The sequence below is a fragment of the Mastigoproctus giganteus genome, chromosome 11 (genome assembly GCF_048544385.1).
Source record: "Mastigoproctus giganteus isolate SK-2022 chromosome 11, ASM4854438v1, whole genome shotgun sequence".
Classification (NCBI taxonomy): Eukaryota; Metazoa; Arthropoda; class Arachnida; order Uropygi; family Thelyphonidae; genus Mastigoproctus; species Mastigoproctus giganteus.
Genome location: NC_143585.1, coordinates 144,727,482 through 144,752,170, shown reverse-complemented (window position 1 = coordinate 144,752,170; position 24,689 = coordinate 144,727,482). Strand labels below are relative to the sequence as shown.

General features: G+C 35.4%; 1 protein-coding gene across 3 annotated transcripts in view; it reads right to left on the bottom strand.

The window, feature by feature from the left end:
- Positions 1-24,689, bottom strand: part of LOC150078496 (leucine-rich repeat protein soc-2 homolog) — a 487,454-nt gene that overhangs the window by 408,414 nt on the left and 54,351 nt on the right. For 2 of the 3 annotated variants that reach the window (XM_090385300.1, XM_090385301.1), the window contains exon 4: positions 11,098-11,313. The exons of the other annotated variant lie outside the window; for it this stretch is intronic. In XM_090385300.1, coding sequence (XP_090241426.1) covers positions 11,098-11,313 — 216 coding nt within the window. The remainder of the gene's footprint in view (positions 1-11,097; positions 11,314-24,689) is intronic. 3 annotated transcript variants of the gene reach the window in all.

Sequence of the window (24,689 nt, the reverse complement as noted above, 5' to 3'; positions counted from 1 at the left end):
AGTGTATGAGCTTATGCAGCATCAGCCAAAAAAAAAAAAAAAAAATCACACCATTCCCTCCAAATGCCTGTCCAGTTCCTCCTTGAATTTATTTAACCTATCAATTTCCACAACGACAGATGGAAGTTTGTTCCAGCAATTAACCACCCGCTGGCTAAAGGCAAATTTCCGCACATCTATTCTACATCTGTCTTTTCTTAATTCCGATTTATGCACCCTTAGGTTCGTAATCTGAACAAGTGGAAGGATCCCATCAGAATTCAGCATGCTCAACCCATTCAAGGCCTTATACACCTCAATCAGATCACCGCCCAGGTGCCTAGTCTCTGGGGTTACTTCTACCCATATACAGTACTTTGCTTTTGTCAAGGTTAAACTTCAGTTGCCACTTCTTAGCCCATCTGTCCAAATTATCTAGATCCTGTTGCAGTAGCACACTGCCATTACTGTCATTAACAACCCTGCCAACCTTTGTATCATCTGCAAACTTCGACACTAAGCCTGATATACCTTCATCAATATCATTGATAAATATACAAAACAACAGAAGACCCAACATCGAACCGTGTGGGACTCCACTAATAACATTAGTCCATGAAGAGCAGCACCCATTAATTACCACCCTCTGTCCTCCCACTTAACCATACTTTTATCCATTGTAGCAACTTAACCTTAATACCATTCTGCTCCAATTTGTACAATAGTCTTCCATATGCAACAGTGTCAAAAGCTTTCCTGAAATCCAAGTATATGATATCAAAATTATTTTTTGCATCCAGTTCCTTTGTAACCACATCATGTCAACTGGTTAGTATGTACATATTACAGTACATATTAATTATTCCAATTATCACGTATATTCTTCCAATTTTCACATATCATTTAATTTTTTAATTGGTAAGGTAATAAAGGGTAAATTCGTGCTTAATATATCTTTACTTTTATAGCCTGTGGATAATATTCCTCCTATTTTCTCTAATTAGAATCGCTGTTTAATAGAATTAAAATTCAATTCACAAATGTGATCACAATGACCGGCACTTACTACACATCGTATAGTAAGTACTTTACTATGGCAATTATTATTATTATATTAGGGTCTCCCATAAATGATTACATATACCCGTTTATGTATTATGTCTGTAAATTGCGTGTGTTCTCTGGTCGATTTGCCTGTTTTGCTGGACGAAAAAAAAACCCCAGTTTCTGGGGGAAAATTTGCTATCTGCGCCTGAGACCGACTAACTCAGCTACGGAGTGAAAAAAGCCCATTAAAGTTCCTTGCGTCATCGACGGAATTCGAACCCGGGCTTTTTCCACCCGGTGTGGGGAGGATGGTGACGATACCACTATCGTCACGGTGCTACACGTGCAGACTCTTTACTATGGTAAGTCCACGATAATGTGATTTGATTGTACAGTGAACCAATTGTAAAGGAGGGGGTAATGTGAAATTTCGGATAATATTGGCAGACGCGTAATCGGATCAAAATGCACTAGTCCCGATGTGTCCCAAATAACTGGAATCGACTGTATCTGCTTACACAGGGTGTATGAGACTTATCTTTAAAACTTTGTTCATAAATAAAATTTTAATCGGGAGTCGTAGAGCAATATTGAAGGTCTAATCTTATAGAAAAACTTTTGAAGTGTCACTGAGTACAGGTAGCAAGTGATTATGCAAGGTGATAGGGTTGCCCATAAGAAATTTGCAATCACCATGTTTGATAGAGTTCACAGGGATAATGAATTTCTGGAAAAAATCCTGTTCACAGCTGAAGCCACATTCCACATTTCAGGGACAGTTAACAAACAAAACTAGAATTTGGGGAGTACAATGTGTACAGAAAGGATAGACAGGATAGGAAGGGAGATGGTGTTATGCTGTTAATAAAGAAAAACATAAAATCAAAAGAAGTGCATCCAGTTGATATTGATGAACAGTGCACTATTGAGTCAGTTTGGTGTGACATAAGCACTGCGAAAGCAAAAATTAGAGTAGGAGTGTGTTATAGGCCTAATGACTTGAATGAGTACAATGAACAATTGTACAGAGAAATAGAGTGGGCTAGTAAATCGGAATGTCTTATAATGGGGGATTTTAACTTCCCAGATATTGACTGGAACTTGTGGGTTGGGCATTCACACACTAGTCAGACTTTTGTGGATTTATTGGATGATTGTTTTCTGCAGCAGCATGTTCGAGAGGCAACCAGAGAAAGTAATACTCTTGATCTGGTTATCAGCAGTGATCATTCATGTATTAGGAATTTGCAGATAAAAGAACCATTAGGTGGCAGTGATCACAGTGTACTGACGTGGGATTTACTTAAAGATTTAATTACCATCAGGGGTAAAGGAAAGGGTTTTTGCTTCCGTAAAGGCGAGTACAGTGGTCTCCAACAGTTTTTAAATTCTGTACAGTGGGATCAACTGACGATGTTACCAACAGTAAATTCTAAGTGGGAAGCATTCAAGGAATTAATCGTGGAAGCTACTAAAAGTTTCATACCTATTAAGAAATATTGTTCAATGTTTAGGCCTAAATGGTTGTCAAATGAACTAATGAGACTCGTAACAGAGAAGAAAAATGCATGGGATGCATATAAATTATCAAGCAACTTAGAAGATTATGGCAGATATAAGTTAATCTGTAATCAGGTCACAAAGCAGGTTCGGCAGGCAAAGGCAGATTATGAGAAATCCTTGGCAAAAGATGCTAAGAAAAACAGCAAGGATTTCTTTACTTATATAAACTCTAAAAGGAAGGGGATGAATCTGATTGGTCCACTTGACATCGATGGTTCGACTGTTGATGATCCTGCTCAGCTAGCAAACAAACTGAATGAGTATTTTGCATCTACATTCACACATGAGGAATTATTAAGGTTTGAAAATGGCAGAAGGTTATCAAATTGTAGCAAGATACTTAATGATTTTGTAATAACTGAGAGCAAAGTGGAAGAGAAATTGTTGAAGTTAAACGTAGGAAAAGCACCTGGGGTGGATGGGATCTATCCAGTTATATTAAAGGATGTGGCAAAGCAACTAAGCAAACCCTTAGCCATAATTATGAGAGCATCCTTGGACTCAGGGGAGGTTCCCACAGACTGCAGATGTGCAAATGTATCCCCAATTCACAAAGGGGGATCGAAGGGTGACACGAGTAATTACAGACCAGTTAGTTTAACTTCTGTTCCGGGTAAAATAATGGAGTTGCTGGTTAAGATGCATTGCAGGATCATCTAGACAAGACTGCAGCAATAATTCAGACACAGCATGGATTTGTTAAGGGAAAGTCTTGTCTGACAAATTTGATAGGATATTATGATGTGGTTACAAAGGAACTGGATGCAAACAATAATTTTGATATCATATATTTGGATTTCAGGAAAGCTTTTGACACTGTTGCGCATGGAAGACTATTGTACAAATTGGAGCAGAATGGTATTAAGGGTAAGTTGCTACAATGGATAAAAGGATGGTTAAGTGCGAGAAGACAGAGGGTGGTAATCAATGGGTGCTGCTCTTCTTGGACTAATGTTATTAGTGGAGTCCCACAGGGTTCGGTGTTAGGTCCACTGTTGTTTTGTATATTTATCAATGATATTGATGAAGGTATATCAGGCTTAATGTCGAAGTTTGCAGATGAGACAAAGGTTGGCAGGGTTGTTAATGACAGTAATGGCAGTGTGCTACTGCAACAGGATCTAGATAATTTGGGCAGATCGGCTAAGAAGTGGCAACTGAAGTTTAACCTTGACAAATGCAAAGTACTGCATATAGGTAGAAGTAACCCCAGAGAAACATACCAACTGTGTGGTACTACACATAAGGTGGTAGAAAATGAAAAAGACCTGGGAGTAATTGTGCAGGCAGATATAAAGTTTTCTGAGCAATGCAGACAGGCTGCCAGGGCAGGTCATGGGGTTTTGTCAATGATATATAGGAATTTTGCTAGCAGGGAAAAGGAGGTGATTATCCCTCTGTATAAGGCAATGGTCAGGCCACACCTTGAGTACTGCATACAGGTCTGGAGGCCTCATTTTAGGAAGGATGTAGATTTACTTGAGTGTGTACAGAGAAGGGCAACAAGATTGGTGAGGGGAATGAAGGGATCCTCTTACCAAGAGAGGCTTAAGTTCTGCAAATTGCAGTAGCTGGAGACTAGGCACCTGCACGGTGATCTGATTGAGGTATATAAGGCCTTGAATGGGTTGAGCACGCTGAATTCTGATGGGATCCTTCCACTTGTTCAGATTAAGAACCTAAGGGGGCATAAATTCAAATTAAGAAAAGACAGATGTAGAATAGATGTGCGGAAATTTGCCTTTAGCCAGCGGGTGGTTAATTGCTGGAACAAAATTCCATCTGTCGTTGTGGAAGTTGATAGGTTGAATAAATTTAAGGAGGAACTGGACAGGCATTTGGAGGGAATGGTGCGATTTTTTTTTTTTTTTGGCTGATGCTGCATAAGCTCATACATTTGCTTTCTTGCTTGCTTACTACTACTACTACTACTACGTACGAATCTGGGGATCAGAAAACCCACACGTCATGACAAAGCACATTAGAGACAGACCCAAAGTTAATGTGTGGTGTGGCCTGTTTCATATAGTGTGATTGGATCCTTTTTCTTCGTTGAATCAACAGTCAACTCTAACATCTACCTAGACATGCTGGAAAACTTTGCCTATCCACAGCTAGAAGAATTGCAACCTGGTTTCTTCTTCCAGAAAGATGACGTCAGACCACACTGGGGCTTGATTGTGCGCGAGTCTCTCAACGAGAAATTCCCGAACCGATGGATTGGGTGTGGTGCTCCCATACCTTGGCCACCTAGATCATCAGATATCAAGCCATGTGATTTCTTTCTATGGGGGTATGTTAAAGACAATGTGTACAAAACTCTGGTGGGTGACATTAATGATTTGAAGGAAAGAATCGCAGTTGAAATTTAAAAGGTTGACACAAACATGCTGAAGCATACATACATGGCAGGAACTGGAATATCGTTTGGATATTTTGCGCCTGACTAATGGTGCCCACATTGAGTGTTTGTGACTTTCGGGAAAAAAAAGTGAAATTTTCTGTTAGATGTTGCCTGAATGGTAATTCTAAGTCTTTCAATAAAGTTCTTCAGATATTCTCATATACCCTGTGTGTGTGTGTGTGTGTGTGTGTGTGTGTGTGTGTGTGTGTGTGTGTGTGTGTGTGTGTGTGTGTGTGTGTGCACACAATTTCAATATATAATTCAATATCAATATATTAATACAAACCTATATATACAGGAATCCCTTGATTAGCGCGGGTTCGATTAGTGTGAGATGAATCAAAATTTCGATTAGCGCAGTATTTTGGCTTGGCCTAAAGAAACTGAAGCTAGTGATGCTACAAAGTCAATACTAAGCTACGAATGTAAATACAGTGCTAAAGTATGCATAACATTAGAGAACATTATAGAAACACATCCCTTGTTTTCTTAGTGAAAATGCAGCTCTGTTCACAAAAGGGAGTTACTGTTTATTTCACGTCGCGTTACACCTTCTCCATCGAGAAATAAACAAAAACATACGCAAGCTACAGTATGGGAAGCGCGTTTTTCTACCATAAGAAAATAAAAAGGAAACGGATTATTTCAAACGTATTATTACAACAATTGAAATATTTTCTAATATTATGCACTCTGAAGGACAACACCAGCCACACTACATTTGTTACGTACATGCAGATCAGTTGTTCTTGCGTTGTGTGTTAACTTGCAGACTCCCGTGTATCTCCTGCAATTAATTACTGAGCATACTAATTAATTACATTAATTTCTATTAAATTTTTTATATATTACGTAATTATTAACTATGGATAAAAGGAAAAGTGTATCTGATAGTGCCTCTGGTAAAAAAAAGTGATAACGTTAGATGAAAAAATTGAAGTCATAAAAAGATTTGAAGATGGCGATAGTAAAATACAAATTTGACATCTTGGAATGCCTGAATCAACAGTTCGGACAATTTTAAGTAAAGCCAGTGCATATAAGGAAAAAGGTAGGCTTGCTTCATCGTCAGCATGCACACAAACCACAAGAAATAGACGTGTCAATGATTGAGATGGAACGTCTTTTAGCCATTTGGATAAAAGACTGCAATCAAAAAAGAATTCCAATCTGCACAATGACCATAAAGGAAAAAAGTCAACAATAGAAAACTTGGGTAGAGCGGTAACTGAAGAAAATGTTCAAGCAAGTTCTTCAAAAGAAAGTGATTGAAGCAGAAATGGAAGAAATTTCACTGCCAGTAAAGGCTGGTTTGAACGTTTTAAGAAAAGAATAGGACTGCATAACGTTGCATTAACTGGAGAAGCGGCAAGTGCAGATAAAGATGCAGCCACGAAATATCCCAAAATTTTAAAGAAAATTGTTGAGACGGCGGCTATGCAAATGAACAAATATTTAACGTTGATGAAACAGACCTTTTTTGGAAACTAATGCGGAAAAAAAAAAAAAAAAAAAAAAAAAAACTTTCTAGCAAAAAAAGAAAAGGCTCAACTAGACTATAAAGTTTCCAAAGATAGAATAACACTTTTATTGGGAGGCAATGCAGAAGGTGATTTGAAATTAAAACCCATGGTTATCTATAGAAATGAAACTCCCAGATCTTTCAGTAAAGGTATTAATAAAGCAAGCCTACCTGTTGTTTGGCACTCTAACAGAAAAGCTTGGGTCACGAAAGCTTTATTTGAAGAGTGGTTCACTAGCTATTTCTGTCCGAAAGTTAAGGCCTACTGCGAAGAAAATAATCTTGCATTCAAAATTTTATTGATTTTAGACAATGCCCCTGGCCACCCACCAGCACTTTCTGATTTGTGTGAAAACTTGAAAGTTATTTTTTTACCTCCAAATACGACAAGTCTTTTACAGCCTATGGATCAAGGCATAATTACTACTTTTAAGGCCTATTATTTACGCAGAACATTTGCTTGTTTGTTTATTCCCTTTTTTTTTTGTTTATTCCCTTTTTATGGTCATTCCCTGACCTTTCCGCATCCTCCATATTTGGTGGTCACGGGCTCGAACCCCGGTCTAATCAAGAAGCGTGTGCTACGCACTGCTGCTCCTGCCCACCTGGCTACGGAAGTGGCCCAGAACATTTGTGCAAGCAATTGAAGCAACAACTGGAGATGGTGCAGTTTCTTTAGTTGAATTTTGGAGAAATTACAACATCATGAAAGAAAGACAATATTCATGAGTCATGGTCTGAAGTAACATCCAGTAATATGAGAGCAATTTGGAAGAATATTTTGCTATATTGCGCAAATGATTTCTGTAGTTTCACTCATGTCAACATTGTTATTAATGAAATAGCAAATATTGGAAGATATCTAGGCTTTGATGAAATCAACAACAGTGATGTTCAAGAATTGCTGGAATCACATTCAGAACAATTAAGTGATTCTGACCTCCTTAATATTGCTGAATAATGAGCATATGACAAGGTGGAAATTTGCAAGGAAGAAAATGTTCAAGAAAAGAAGTTGACATTAACAGAACTTAAAGGAATATTTCACGCAGCTGAAAATTTGAAATGAAACAACTAATCATGGATGCAGACCCAGATATAGAGCGCAGTATGCAAATTCGCAGGAACATTGAAATAGATATGTATCCATACAAGCAAATTTATGATGAAAGGAAGAAAGAAAAGTCTGCACAAACCAGCCTTTTGAAATATTTTACAAAGAAATAAAGTGAGTTATATATTCTAATTTTTTTTTTTAATTTCAATAAACTTTTGATTACTGTACTGCAAATATTTATAATTATCCTTTGCTTTTATACTGATGTACATTAAATTGCCATAAAAAATGTATTTTTAAAAATATTGATTGGTATATTGGAATGAATTAGGCTATTTTGTATTGATTATTAACTTCGATTAGCGCGATTTCGCATAGTGTGCCATTTTCGCTGAACCAATTAATTGTGCTAATCGAGGGATTCCTGTATATATATATATACACAGTGCTTTTTTTGTGACAGTATGCAACGGTACGGCGTACCAGCACCTTCATTAACAGTGACGTGTGACATTTGGATGCAGTGCACTTCAAAATTTGTAATATTCCGTAAATTTTTTTACATGTTTATCTACTATTCAAATAAGCTTAAAATTATTTAACTAATTTTACATTTTCACTGTCTATTGTTAAGATATTTTCTATATAAAACTGTATAACCATTTTTATAATTCTAAATTGCTCAAATCTGACCTCTGTTTAATTATTTTGAATTCCCCTTGGAAGTTACATTTAAAATAGTTTCCGTTGAGCAAGAAAATTTTCATATAGTAAACAGATTAGGAGAGAATTAACTCGGTACGCACTGTTCGCATTTCTGACCTTCAGGCAATTAGTGCTGCTGAGCGAATTAAGAGAGCTAAAGGGATTACCATTTATAATTTAGTGGTACCTGGTAAAACCTATCCGACCACCTGTCCTGCGTATGGAGAAGTCGTGCTGGTCAACAGTGAGCAGATCAAGATGTATTCCCAATGGGCTCTGGCCCACCTTCTACTGCAGTGGTGTCCAACCATTTCCCATATAGGTGCATATTCAAAAAATTTCAAAGTTAGATTTCTTTAGAGTGTTACATTTTCCATATCTTGTTGCATGTAAAAGTAAAATTGAAAATATTCAAAAATTTTATTAAGTACAATACACAATTACATTTACTGAACAAAACATTTAAAGAGAATTTTTTTCATAATTAACAAAATTTAAAATGCTGTTTTAGTTCACTTTCCTCGCGGACCATAGGTTGGACACCTTCGTGAATCAACTGTAAATGCCCCGTTCGAGAATTAGGAGGGAGTAATTTCTTTTACCCCGACAAATAATCATCTGTTGTTTCGTGGAAGTGCGTTATCCACATTTTTCCGATCTCTGTTTACATGATCACAATACCTGAATATCCGAATGACACTGACATTTTCAAAAAAAAAAATTCAAATTTAAGAACTAGTGACAATACCAATGACGAGAGAAGGAAAACTAGGACAACAAAGGTATTAAACCTTCTAAGCATGAATAGTTGGCATTTGGTGAAAATGAAGTTAGAAAATTGTCAATTAGGTTACAGTTATATGCAATTCGTGGATTTCGGAGGTACCTAATTGAAAAGATGATTTCGGAAGAATTTGATGGGCGCTCTGAGTATGATACCAATTTCATCGAGTGAATGTGAATGAGGATTTTCACAAATGAATCTGATTGTCAGCCCAACCAGAGCTTCGTTGATGACAAAAACACTTTCTTCACTACTGTTTCTTAAAATTGTAGGCCCACCGCTGATCCACTTCAATCCGACAAAATATGTTGATTCATGGCTGCTTCAGAAAGGTCATTGAGCAAGAGACACACAAAGAGGAAGAAAAGAAGTTGGCATAGGGTGTTGGATGAGAACTTATTAAAAATTTGGAATATTCTACAAAAACTTTATTATAAAATTATTTTTATTTATGTTATTTATTTTTACTTATTATTTTTAGGGGCCATAGTTTAATGAAGGACCATTAAAATGTCACTTGGTTGTCTGCCTGTCTGTCCGTCTGTTGCAGCATTGTATCTCTGGAACCACTCAACCTATTGACTAGAAATTTTGCATGGGTTTGCACATCAAGTGGGCCAACATAACACCATATTGATCACTGTTGACAAAAATTTGTCTGAGAAATGGAGGGCGGTAAATGTGGGGGATAAAAATGTTGTCGACAACCTATAGCTACACCATTGGAAAGAGCTCAACGAGTATGTTTAAAATATAATTTTAAAATATTTTTAAAATTAAAAATGGTGGCATCAGACAGGAAAATGTAAGTAATTTTCGTGTCTCCCCTCTATTTCGGTCGCTAATGGAGCTAAAAATTTAAAAATCACATTAACTGTGCATTATTCGATGCTTATCAAGGGAAAACTATTGCAATTGAAATCCATCATTTATTTTTGTGCTAAACTCAGTTCAAAATCTTTTTTTTGTTGCACTTCAATAGCGTGCTTCTTTTTACTAAGTAACTCTCCTTTTAGTGACAAAAAGGTTCCTAAATAGTTAGTTAATAATTCTATAAAGGTCATTTATGAATTCTGTGACAAGAAGTACTTTTTAACAATTTTCAAAGCTGTGGGGTTGTCCCGGCAAGGAGGTACTCAGAGAGCCAGTGTTGAGGCGGCAGTGGTGGGAAGGTGCCTGCGCAGTCTTGCAGGGCCCTCACCTACCAGTCGCTTCTTCCCCAAGACTTTAATTGCTTCTGCAGGAAGAAGTCGGAGTCGCTTCTCCCACCCTTGGTATTGGTATTCATAACAATGGGAAAGACTCAAATAGACAACATTTTCATTATTTCCTAAGTTTTAGGCCAAGCCGGGGTACTAGAAACTTTTTTCAGTTACCATAAAGCTCTCTATTTGAGATACTACACTAACAACAATTTGTGTAATCCTGAGTGTCCGGCACTCAGTAGTTGACCGATTTATTTACTTATTTTATTCACATTTTACTTATTTTTCTATATATACTTGAATAATAAATTTATACTTAATAAACTGTGTTAATACACTAAATTTGTTGTTCTTATTCCAAAAACATTACTACGAAAGTAACTATCGGGAAAAAAAAATTTTTAGAGTACTTTTCATATCCTTTTAATTTTTCCTGATAGCAAAGAATGAGTACCAGCACCTATTTTTTTTTATAAAAAAAGCATTGTATATATTTTTTTTTTCATTTTTTTTTTTTTTTTTTGTATTATTATTTTTCCAGCTTTTATACATTCAGAAACTATTGTAACATTCATGCTTTTTTTTTTTTTTTTTTTTAATACTAGAAACTCTTGACTTGACATCAACTTAAGTTAAAAGTAGTTCATGGAGCTTGTGAAATACATCAAACAGCATGTATAAAACTGTTTATTAAACCAGGAAGAATTTCGAATAGCATTTAATTCCATTTTCCAAATAAACCTGAGAAATGCAAGATATATCATTCAGCAATTAATAATAATTCAATAATTCACTAGTTATACAATGTAAGGGGAAATAAAAATTACTTACCTCACTGAGTTTGTTATGCCTGAGATCTAATACTTTCAAATGCGTTAAGTTAGATAGTGTATCTGGCAAACTAGTTAAACAATTTTCACTAAGGGCCAAAGTTTCAAGGTTAATAAGGAAGCCAATCTCGTAAGGAAGGGTAGAGAGTTTGTTGCCATAAAGATATAATTCTACTAAATCAGTCAACTCTTTCACTGATGCAGGAATTATACTTATCTGGGACAGATAAAAAAGAAAAAAATCCACTTGTAGAGTTAATGTAGATAAGATTAAAATACAACTTAATTAAAAATAAAATTAAAAAAAAAAAAAAAAATCACACAATGTAATAATGTTATCCAACAATGTAATTACCTCAGTAAGCAAAACCAAATGTAAATTCATATAACTTTTGAATACTCCGTTATATTAGTATTAGTAATGGAAAATGATGCAAGAAAGCAAGCTTATACATCATCAGGAAGAAAAAAAATTAAAAAAAAACTCCCATTTCATCAATTCGTCATTCCCTCCAATAGTTGGTCGCATTCTTCCTTGAATTTATTTAAGATATCAACTTCAACAACAATAGATGAAAGTTTGTTCCAGCAATCAACCACACGCTGGCTAAATGCAAACTTCTGCATATCTATTCTGCAACCATCCTTGATCAAATTTGTGACCCCTCACATGCACAGTCTAACCAAGAGGAATAATTCCATTATCATTGAGCTTGCTCAAACCATTCAAAGCCTCAATCAGATCACCTCGCTGGTATGCCTAGTCTCCAGATGCTGAAATTTGCCAAACCGAAGCCTTTCTTCAAGGTGTGGCCCCAAAATGGCCTCCAGACCTGTATACCTGGAGGCCACATCTTGAGTACTATACACAGTACTCAATATTTGGTCTGGCTGTTGCCTCATAGAATGAGATAATCACCTCCTTATTCCTACTAACAAAATTCCTCTATATCATTGACAAACCCCATGAGAACCTCATATCCGACTGCATAATTACCCCAGGTCTTTTCATTTTCCACTACCCTGAGTGTAGTACCACACACTACATTATTGTATTATTGCTGCTACCCACATGCAGTACTTTGCATTTGTCAATGTTATACTTGAACTGCTATTTCTCAGCCCATCTGCCAATTTTTTCTAGATCCTGTTGCAGTAGCATACCACCATTCTGATCATCAGCCACCTTGCTAACCATTATATCATTTACAAACTTCAACATTAAGCTTGATATTCCTTCATCAATATCATTGATAAATATAGAAAACAACAATGGGACTAACACCAAAGCTTGGGGCCTCCACTAATAACATTATTCAACAAACAGCATCCGTTGATTACTACTGTGTCTTCTCCAAACTCAACCATCCCTTTATCCATAGCAGCAACTTACCCTTAATGCCACATTGCTCCACTTTGTACAGCAGTCTTATATATGCAGAACAGTATCAAAAGCTTTCCTGAAATTCAAGTATGTATAGTATCTTATGTAGGACGGCACCTGAACGAAAGTTCAACTCCGTAAAGTATGAGAAATAATGTTTGATATCAAAATTATTTTTTGCATCCAGTTCCTTTGTGATCACATTATATGATCAAATTGGTCAAAGATTTCGCCTTAACAAACCCATGCTGTGTCTGAACTATTTCTGCAGTCTTGTCTAGATGATCCTGCATTACTTCTTTTACCAGTGACTCCATTATTTTCTCTGGCACAGAAGTTAAACTAACAGGTCTGTAATCACTTGTGTCACTCTTTAATCCCCCTTTCTGAATTGAGGATACATTTGCACATCTGCCGTGGACTGGAGATGTGTGAAACTCCCCTGAATCCAAGGATGCTCTCACAATTATGGCTAAGGGTTTGCTAACTTCATTTATTGCCTCCTTTAATATAATTAGATATATCCCATCAACCCCAGGTACCTTTCTTATGTTTAACTTCAACTATTTTTCTTCCACTTTCCTCTCAGTTATTACAAAATCATTTAGCTCTCTGCTAGAGTTTGATAAACTTCTGGCATTCCCTTCCCTAAAGAATTCCTTGTGTGTAAATATAGATGCAAAATACTCATTCAGTTTGTTCGACTGTCACTGAGTCAAACCATCGATATCATATGGACTAATCCAATTCATCCCCTTGCTTCTAGTGTTTACAAAAGTAAAGAAGTCTTTGCTGTTTTTCTTTGCATCCTTTGCCAAAGATTTCTCGTAATCTGCCTTCTCTTTTCTAATGTTCTTTGTGTTCTTGATTACAGAGTAGTTTATATCTATCATAGACATTTGTGTTTCCTGAAAATGTATATGCATCTCATGCATTTTTCTTCTCTGCCACAAGTCTTATCAGTTCAGCTAACATCCATTTAGACCAATTGTTGAATCCAGGGGGTGAGTTTCACCCACAGTGGAATAAAATCCCCCTCAGGTGAAAAATAGTAATTTTTATTTTATAAAACACAAATTCAATAAATTTATGTCAAATAAACATAACACGAAAAACACATCAACTAATGTGGTACTTGTTAGGTAGTACACACGGCGAAAATAAATCACTAAAATTCAAAGGACATGAAATTTTCAAAATAATTAAAAGGGCAATATTTCTGGCTGCACAAATTGTAACTACTAAAAGTCACGATTTCAAGTGTCCGCATTTTCGTTTTATGGTTTTCAGGTTCCTTTTATTTTCACACGAACCATCTCTTGATAGTGTTTCACACAAACGGTCCACTTGTGACTAATTCTTTGTTTGTATATTGCAAACAAGATTGCAGGCACGAATAGGTTCGCCTGAATTGGTTCCTGACAGATGCTATTGTAATTATAAAGTGTTCCGCAGCTTTCAGGGGAATCTGCAGCCACTAATTCAATCGACAGCAGTTTCGCTTTATAGTTTTCACATTCCCATTATTTTATTTTATTTTTTTTTCCACAGCAAGGGTCTACTTGTGGCTAATTCTTCCTTTGTATACCACAAACAGGACAGTTTGGTTGCGGCCTATAAACAATACATTTTATATCCTTTTTATTATATATGCATCTGTACTGTAATATTGAATAACTCATTGGAAGAGGGTCCAAATGAGTTACCAGAAACATTAATAAATGAAGTGATTGATACACATGCAAAGAAAAAAAGCAAAGAAGAATAAGATTATTACCGTACAGTTCTTGCATGCTTGATTATAATTTGTTTTGTTTTTTTTTGCAAATTTTAATTGGTGATTTTCATATTATTAAACTGTGATTATTGTCAACAATGTGGTTTTTGTGAACTGACTATTATAGTATTTTGATGTTAAATAATAAATATTTCCTTTTTTGTTTTCTCATATTCAATTATAACATTCATAAATATGTATAATCTGTATATTTATATTTATGCATATACACTGATGTTCAAAGAAAATGCATCACCTAGGAATTTCACATTTCTAACCCTTTTTCACAATGGTACATTACATTAATGACTAGCATCACAAATAGAAATATAAACAAAAGATATTTATTAATAGTTAAGGCAAAGCTAAGCAATATTTCACAGTTGCTCTCAAAAGTCGGCCCTGGACAGATTGTGCAAGGCTCAAGGGGCAGAATTTTTCTCAGCCTGGTCTGTGCTTGTTAACATGAAGACTGCTTCTACATGGATGGGATACACTTAAATAGAAAGGGTGAAAGAATATTTGCTGATGCTATCGAGACAGTGTTAGGTGGGTCGAAAAACTGCTAGCTTGGGGGAGATACACGGACTAATAGATTAACAGTAGCTACTGGCAGAGGTAAAAGTTATTCTTTCAAGTAACTACATGGGCTGTATTAGGGTAGCTAAGAATAGGAACAGGTGCATATATACATGCGTGTACACCAATGCTAGGAGTTTGCTAAATAAATTTGATGAATTTGAGGTGTTGGTCAAAACATCAAAGGCAGATATTGTTGGGATATCAGAATTTTATCTTCATTCCTTTATTTACAGATTGGTTTTCACCTCACTTTGTGCCTGAAGTAAAACAGTATTGTGAAGATAAAAATATTCCTTTTCGGGCGATTCTGATTTTAGATAACGCACCTGGCCACCCACCACCCTAATATCAAAATAAATTTTTTGCCACCAAATTGCGACACTACTTTTGCAACCAATGGACCAGAGCATTATTTAAACATTTAAAGCACATTATCTGCGAAAGACATTTGACATGCTAATTAGGAGGGAGGTCCAACTGTTAAAGAATTTTGGAAAGAATTCCATATTTTAGATGCAATTAAAATAATACAACAAACCTGGAACAAAATTACAGAACTTGAAGGGTGTTTGGAATAAACTATATCCTCAGTTTATTGATAATTTTGCAACAGAAGCAGATTGCTAATCAATTGCAGCTTGACGTTTCTTCAATTGATGTCACTAATCTGTTTCAAGCACATAATGGAGAGCTCACAAATGAAGACCTTTTTGAAACAGCAAAATGTGAAGAAGCTGAGGAAGAAGATTTTACAGCCGAAACTCCTGTTAGTTCCTTCACTCTCAAGGGGCTAGACGAAGCTTTTCAACACATAGAAAAAGCAATTTAGATTTTCGATTCACAAGATTCAAAATTTGGAGCATACTAGGAAAGTTGCTAATGATTTAAAAAATGCTTATGCATGCTATCATGAAATTTATAAAGAAAAGAGAAGACTACCTTGGAAACAAATGTCTCTTGATGCATTTCTGGAGAAGACGACTCTTTGTGCCTTCAACAAACCAACAACGAGTGTCGTGACAACAGACCAACAATGTGTGATCAACGAGTGTGCATTTAGTCGATGATGATGATGATGAAGAATAAACTTTCTTTAACATTTGTAAGTCAGAAATAATTTATTTATTATTATAATTTGCTTGATTTTACAAGCTAGGTTTTTATTGCTTTGGATAAATCAATCATTGTTTAAGCATAAACTAATTATCTAAATAATTTCATTGTTAAGAACGTAACCACTAATTTTAACATTACGTCTATGGGAAAAAAATTCCCGCTTTACAAGCATGTGCGAGGAGCGAATTAATTCGTAAAGTCGAGAACTACCTGTATTTTAAATATTTGTACAGAAGGCCCTCGTTATAACATGGTTTGCTTTACACTGATTCGCTATAATGCTGTTCTTACATTATAACCCGTATCTGACTATAACACTCTTTTACAGATTGCATTTTTGGCATATTTAACGAAATCGTTTCATTTGATGGAGTTGATGGCTTGAAAATGAATAGCAAAATGGCATTAAAATGTTTCCCGTACCGACTTGAGAAATTTTCCCACGCACAGTGAAATTTTCTCGCAGGCTAATTTAATTGCAGTACAGTGACTTGTTACGTAGTTCCAAGATCAACATTTTAAAAAATGATCAAGTATATTGCTTGTAATATTTGCGTTATATGCATTTATCCGAAGTCTAGTCATCACTCAGTACAGTATTAGACATTGTGCGTAACGGACAGTTTACTCGAACATTGTATCATAATTATTATTTATTATAATAAATATTATAATTATTATTAATTATGCATAATATATTAATTATTCGAAGAGTTAATAATGTCAGATAAGAATGAAAAAGCAACAATGTCTCGATGCAGTACAAAGACTATAAATGTAAGAAAAAGATTGAATTTGCAAATTAAATTAGATGTTTTGAAGCAAATCGATTCCAGTCAACGACAAGCGGATGTGTGCCATAATTTAGGACTGGCAAGTTTAACTGTAAGAACAATTATAAAAAAATAAAGAATTAATTTTAGCAGCGGGAAAGACAGCTGTTCCACTGCAAGCAACTATGGCTAGGCCGGCTATTAGGATTGAAATGGAGAGACTAACTAATTTTATTGAAAAGAATATCCAATGCAGAATTCAGTCAAGTTAAATATTATATATAAAAAAAAAAAAAAAAAAAAAAAGAGAGAGAGATTAGCTATATGATGATCTAAAGAAAACTCACCTAAAAAAAAAATGTGGACCCATTTAAAACTAGTAAGGGCTGGTTGAATAGATTTAAAATCCAGGGAGAAGCTGTGCCGCAAGTGCAGATCAAGGAGCAAAAACTTTCAAAATAGAAATCGTTAAAATTATTGAAGAGGGGTATTATGCGTTATACTTCTCAACAAGTTTTTAACATAAATGAAGCAGGACTTTTGTGGAAACGAATGCTTGATGAAGCAGGACTTTTGTAGAAACGAATGCTTGATGAAGCAGGACTTTTGTAGAAACGAATGCCTAAAAGAAGTTTCATATTGAAAGAAGGAAAAAACATGCCAGGTTTCAAAGCTGCAAAGCAGCGGTTGACTTTATTGTTGGGTGGTAACGCTGCGGGAGATTTAAAATTAAAACTCCTTTTAGTTTATCAGGAAGAGGGGCAAAGTACAACCTAAAATAGACACATTTTTCATGATTAAATTCATCAATTAAATTAAATCAATTAAAATCAATTTAGATCAATTAAATTCATGATTTTAATTGGAATTTTAAGTTTAATTTTGATACGTGAGTAGTTACCACATAATTATACAGTATACGTATGTAATGCAGAATATTTTATATGTACAAATATTTCAATGTTAAATATTTTGACTGACATTTGTGCATCTTTTTGCTACCATTTATTATTGATTAGGAAATATTCTATGGCACCGACTGCAACTCACAAATACATATGTTACCCTATGGGTATGGGCGCTCGCTTAGTGCGGATTCACTTAGCGCTCTGTTTTTCTGCAACAAATTATCAGTGTTAAGCGGGGGTCACTTGTATAGTTTGTAAATAATTCAGTGAAATATTTTGGTCCTGCTCTTTGGGATGCAACAATATTCCTCATGCATTATGAAACCCAAAGCAAAAGGCCTTTTTCTAAGTGACCTATGTAAATTCAAGTAAATAATTACATTGTGATATTTATTTCACCTTGAGAATGCCATGCACTACAAATGCACAGGTAAATAATTACATAGGTCATTTCCTGATTAGATGTCGATCACAGTGACATTGTTTTTTTTGTCTGGTGGCACCGGGGCTCTCCCCCAATTCCACATAGAATACAATACTCTGCATAAGACAAGGGTGTGTGTGTTAGTGGGTGTTTTGTGAAGTATTAGTGTGGGTTGTGTTGTTCCTGTGACCACTTAACCTGGGGCCTGTGGAGAGCCACTAACACCACCAGTTTCCATCACCGCCCCCAGGACACATTAGGAGAGAAGAAAGCTCTGGCAAGGTGAATCCTGGTGCAGTCTAGGCATCCAAGGAGAGCCCAAAAAGAATAAATAATAAATATAATAATAAAAAATAATTTTATTGGAAATGAGATAATGGGGAGATGGGAAGAGGGTGGGATAAAAGGAGCAGAGAACAGAGTGGGGGAAATAATCGAGGCACTTGCCTGATTTGAAAGAGGAGACAGTAAGGGGACCCTGGTAGAGGATACCCATTCTGGTCCAGAGGGTGGGAGATGAAAGTGGGTGGTGGGGTGAGCCACCATGCTAAAAGGGGTAGGGACACCCAGGGTGGGGGAAGGAGACAACCATCCCAGGTTGTAAGGGAAAGAGATTCTTATAGCAGAGAATGCTTTTTGCAACTCTGTCCCATACTGGCCTGGGGTTGCCTTAAAGGTCAGCGTCAGCATCCCACACCATGCCAGATGGGAAGAGCTACAGCATTAGCATTAGTAGAGGCATATGATGCAAGAAAGCAAGCTTATTCAGCATCAGCCAAAAAAAAAAAAAAAAAACCACTCCCATTTCACCCCTTTGTTCGTTCGAAATACCTGTCCAGTTGAGCTTTAAATTTGTTTAGGCTATCAACTTCAACAACAAGTGATGGAAGTCGGTTCCACCAACCAACCACCCGCTGGCCAAAGGCAAATATCCGACATCCGTCCTTCCTCAATTTGAATTTATGCCCTCTCAGGTGATTCTGAGCAAGATGAAGAATCCCATTGGCATTGAGCATGCTCAAACCATTCAAAGCCTTATACACCTCTATCAGATCACCTCGCCGGTGCCTAGTCTCCAGACTCTGTAATTTGCAAAACTTAAGCCTTTCTTCGTAAGAGCAACCCTTTGTTCCATTCACTAATCTTGTTGCCCTTCTCTGTACCCGTTCCAGATGTCATGGTGTCAGCTTGGATAACGATAAGGCCTCTGAGGGCCTGCATAGCCATCAGTTTGTCCAGTGAAGAGGCTAAGATAGAACATGCAATTAATAACTTTCATTCACTCAAAATTCACACAATTTTACTTTTTATAGTTTTTTTCTTACACTTTCTATTTTCTTTTATATATTAGATATCAGTGTGTTTTAACAGGTGTGTCTTTTATGTAGAAAAGATTTGACTTACTCTGTCCTACCTCTACATATTACATATAAAAGCAAGCGGGGGAAGGGGGGGGGGGGCAAATCCCCCTAATTATAATTAATAATATAGTTTCTTTTATATTATAATATAAAATAAAGTTTTATATTATAATAATGTAGTTTATTAGGCAAACAGCCTAATAAACTACATTATTAATTTCACGTGATATAACAGTGATATGAATATAATAATAACCTTTACGTTAAAATATTTCATAAAATTTTAAGACACATCAGTGCTTACTTCAATATTCATGAGTATTTTTTTTATTTTTTTTTTATTTCAGTGACCCCATAAAGTTCATGTTCAAAAAAATAAAAGTCGATGCTGAGTATAGTGTTTTTAATGAGTGGTAGCCAATTAATTACTTTTTTGCATTCCTCAATGATACTTGCACATCTTATGCGCAATGAAGCCTTGTAGGTGTTCAAGGAATATAATGTGAAACGTCACTACATCACAAAACATGCCTCAACTTACAATAAATTTCAAGCTTTGGGGCAGAAAAAACTCCAAGAACTGACCCAAATTTTCAAAGTCAACAACAGAAGATTAGTACTTTTACTCATCAAAATTTATCTGCAGTTAGCTAGTTTTTGAGCCTCCCAAATCAAATCGATGCCAAAGAAGGAAGGGCCTTTACTGATGGAGAATTTGTAAAACGAATTTGTTTGGCAATTGCAGAAGAAGCATGTCCTGAGAAAGTAAAGAATTTTGCATCTGTAAGTTTATCTTCATCAACGAGAAGATTTAGGAGCCGATGTTCAAAATCAACTTGTACAAAAAGTTTGTGAATTTACACATTTTTCAATAGCAATTGATGAGAGTAAAAATACAAACTATACAGTTCAATTACTAATTTTTATCAGAGGTGTAAATCAAAATTTTGCAATAACTGAAGAGCTAGTTGCATTAAAAAGCTTGAAAGATACATGTGAAAATATTTTTGAGGGGTGTCAGAAGAAAGTCATGGCCTCAAATTGAATTGGGATTTGCCATCAGCAGTTACGACGTATGGCACGAAAAATATGGTCAGTACTAAAATTGGGTTCATAGGTCAGCTTCATAAATATCTTGAGAATAACAATATTAAAAAACCAATGCAATTTCATTGTATAATTCACCAGCAGTCTTTGTGCCAAAAATTTTTGGGTGTAGATTCAGTCATGTCAACTGTAATATCAACAGTAAAGTTTATTCGCAAGTCTGGTCTGAATCATTGGCAATTCAAAAATTTTCTTGGAACTAATGAGGCTGAATACGGCGATTTGTTTTAATTTACATATTGTCTACCATGATGAAGTATGATGGTTGAGTTGCGGTAATGTGTTGAAGCGATTTTTTGAACATATTCAAATTAGATCTATTTATGAAAGAAAAATTGAAACTCGTTCCAGAATTGCGAGATCTCAAATGTTTGTGGAGCCTTGATTTTTTAACAGATATATGTGAACATCTGAATTTTCTTAATATGAAACTACAAGAACGAGACAAACTTGTCAATGAATTGTATTATAATGTCAAAGCATTTGAAACAAAACTAGAGTTATTTAAAAGTCAACTACTTCAGAATAATTTTTTACATTTTCCATGTTGCAATAATTTATTTAAAAGTATGCCTAGGTGTAATTTTTCCACTGAAAAATTTGTCCAAAACGTCAATTTATTGTAGGAAAATTTTGTAGCTAGATTTTCTGATTTTAAAAATAATTCACAGGTGTCTGAACTTTTTCAAAATCCGTTTGACATACCAGTCAATAATGCTGATGAGAATTTACAATTAGAGTTGATAGATCTTTAATCTATTTTATGCACTAAATACAATACTAAAAATGAAAATCTAATTCAATTTTATTCAACATTATCTGAGTCAGATTATCCAAAAATTAAAAAAAATTTTGCAAGAAAGGTTACATCAATTTTCGGAAGTACATGCATACGTAAACAGACCTTTTCAAAAATGAAATATGTACAATCAAAAATACGAACACATCTAAATGACCTACACTTACATGCCTTTTTAAGAATTGAAACTAGTACTTCAAAACTCGATATTACGAAACTTAGTCACACTCTACAACCACTTTTATTGCATTAATTATAATTTTGTTTTGTTACTAACTGTATTTTTGTGATTAGTACAATAAATAAGCAATAATTAATTTTGTTGTATTACTGACTGTATATTTGTGATTAGTACAATAAATAAGTAATAATTAAAATCTGATATAAACAAACTGGTATATTTCATATACCAGTTTGTTTCTATCATTTCATATTATATATCCATCGATTTATTTTTGAATTTGTAGATATAGGTAGGTATAAAATTTGTTTCTCTGCATAACATTTAAGTTGTGCAGAGAACGTAGTTTTCAAAAATTAGGAATTTTCTCCGGCACACTAAATATTCCAGAAATTCATATGTGGCCCACTTCTCTAAAAATTTGGGAAACCCTGCCCTAGAGTATGAGCAACTGCAGTTGGATCTGCAAATGAACATCCATTGCACTCTATAATCAATAAAGAGCATGGTGGATATTTCTGCTTCATTTTCTGAATCATATCCCAAACTACTTTTGAGCTAGCAGCCTGGGTTATAGAGGAGCTAAAATAGATCCAAGGTTCCCTTTGGCTCTGATGTTGGGTATAGTATGCTTTGGCACATGCATGTTTCAGCATTTTTGCTGCTATGCATTCTGAATTCCACCCAAGGTTCTGGAAAAGGTGGAAATCATGTAGAGGATTTTGGAATTGCAACTGCTGCTGCATGGTTGGTTTGAGTTTTATTGGTGTATTAGCAATTATGACAATGCACCAAAACCAGACAAGATAAAAGCTAAGATTTCACTGACTTAATGAATGAGGTCACTAGGTCAAAATATATAATAATAAAGGTATAACAATAAGAAGGTAAATTTTAAATAAGAATAAAAAGGTTTCATGATTTTAAATAGCTAAAAAAATGGACACATGCTCATTATCACATAAAATCTGAGTACATGGCTCAGCCAGTGACAAAAAGCAGTAAAGTATAAAACACGTATAACATATATTTAGTATAATATAGACACTCAGTTGAATATTATGAATGGTGCCACAATTCTCACATATAAGAGAGTCATAGTCATCTGCCCTCGGCAGTAATCATGCGTAAGATGACTACGTCCTACGAAGAGGCGAGGTATAACAACTTCCTCTCTACGGTTCCTGTGCAGACTAGACTGCCAGTATTGGATTATGGGCTTTATCTGATACAGCTTGTTCATAACCTGCCCAAGCCAAGGTTGTTGCCACTTAGAGTAATTTAGTGGATATTATTTGCCTGTAGTCTGTATAGGGACTAACAGTCTACAGCTGCTGTGACATTATGGTGATCTGGCTGCAGCCAGTTCATCAAAAACAGATGTCGAAAGAACACTCAGAGACAGAGAATGAAGCATCTGCTGGACCAGATATGAATGAGAATTATATCTCATCCCACATAAAACTTTTAGTATACTTAATGAGCCAGTATACACCACATGCCTTTGGTAATAGTGGGTTTTAATGTGGTCCAGGGCTAACTCTATAGCATACAATTCAGCTGAATATATGTTGCATTCATGGGAAATGTTTCCTAAATAGTATAATCTGTGAAGATGGCAGCAGATCCAACAGATGACTTGAGTCATCAGTGAAGACAGGCAAGAAGTCAGAGTATTCAGCTCAGCAGATAGCGTAGAGTTGTTGGTAGCCAGAAGATGAGGTGATGGCCTTACCCCAATTTCTAATGAAGAAATCACATGGTATGCAATCACACTAGGGTGGAAATAGTTGTCATGGTGACCAGGCAACACTGTCTACTGTGATGTTCAATTATCTTTATAGTTCTTGGACATGAACCACACTAAAGGAATGGTTGACATTCTGGCATGTGTTATAACATTTTTCGCCATCGTGTCTCGAAAATGGATGTTTATGTGTGATTGTGTGGTAGGAATTTCCATTTTAGTGACAATTGCTTTCATTTGAGCAACAGTGGTGGTTCATTTACATCGACATATAAACTATGAACAAGGGATGTTTAAAATGCTTCAATAGCAACATGGATGGCTTGATGGTGAACTGGGTCTAGCCATCATAGTACGCTATTTCTTGCTACGTACACTCGGAACTCAATCTAATTTAGATGACAAGTGCATGAAAGAAGTGGAGTAAATTGCAGCAGTCAGCTCCCCTAATTATTGGATGAGATAGCATATAGAAGGTTCACTCTCATTGTGCACTTTTTATGGAGTTCATGGATATGTGGGAGGAATGTAAACTTATTTTTGAGCATAAGCCCCAAAAATTTTGTCTCACATACTAATGGAATGATGTTTTCTCTGGGCTTGAGTTCAGGGTGAAAGCTTTGTTGGCAAACAAAAGTGTATGCAAATGTTCTTCTAAGATGCGAACCTGAAACCATTACTTATTACCCAAGAGTTGATGTGGTCAATGATGCGCTGCAATTACCTTTTCAGTAACCCTCATATTGCATGACTAAGAAAATATACTGAAATCATCAACAAAGAGAGCACTTTTCACTGTTGGAGGAGGAAAAGGTGACATGTTACATCATCAACAAAAGCACTGTTTATGGTTAAAGGAAGTTGTTCAATAACAGAATTAACATTTATAGCAAAAAGCATAACACTAAGAACTGATCATTGGGAACTCCCTCCTCTTGACAAAAATATCAAAACAGAGAAAGAGAGACCTACACAAACTTGGAATGAAGGATTTAACAAAAAAATTTTGATGAAAAGGGACAGATGGTCCCTAAGACCAGTGGTGTGCAAACTTATTTTCTCATGAGCCCCTTTATTAAACATAAAATTGAAGTAACCCCTCAATGTAACCCGAGATAGGATGACCAGATTTTTAGAGAAGAAAAATGGCATTTTATGAATTAAGTAGTAAAAAATTTTATTCGAGTACTGAGAAAGGAATAAAAAAAATTCTTTTCTTTTTAATTTACACATTAAAATAATTGTTTAATATTTTAATTGAAAACAACAAATCAAATTCTTATTCTTTAATTAAGATTACTAAACAATAAAAAATGAAAAATTACAAAACAAAACAATTGATGAGAAGGATGAACCAATTAATGATGGATAAGCGATAATTTTCGGTCCATATTTGGTGCAATGTCTGAAATTACTAATCTCATATCATCTTCT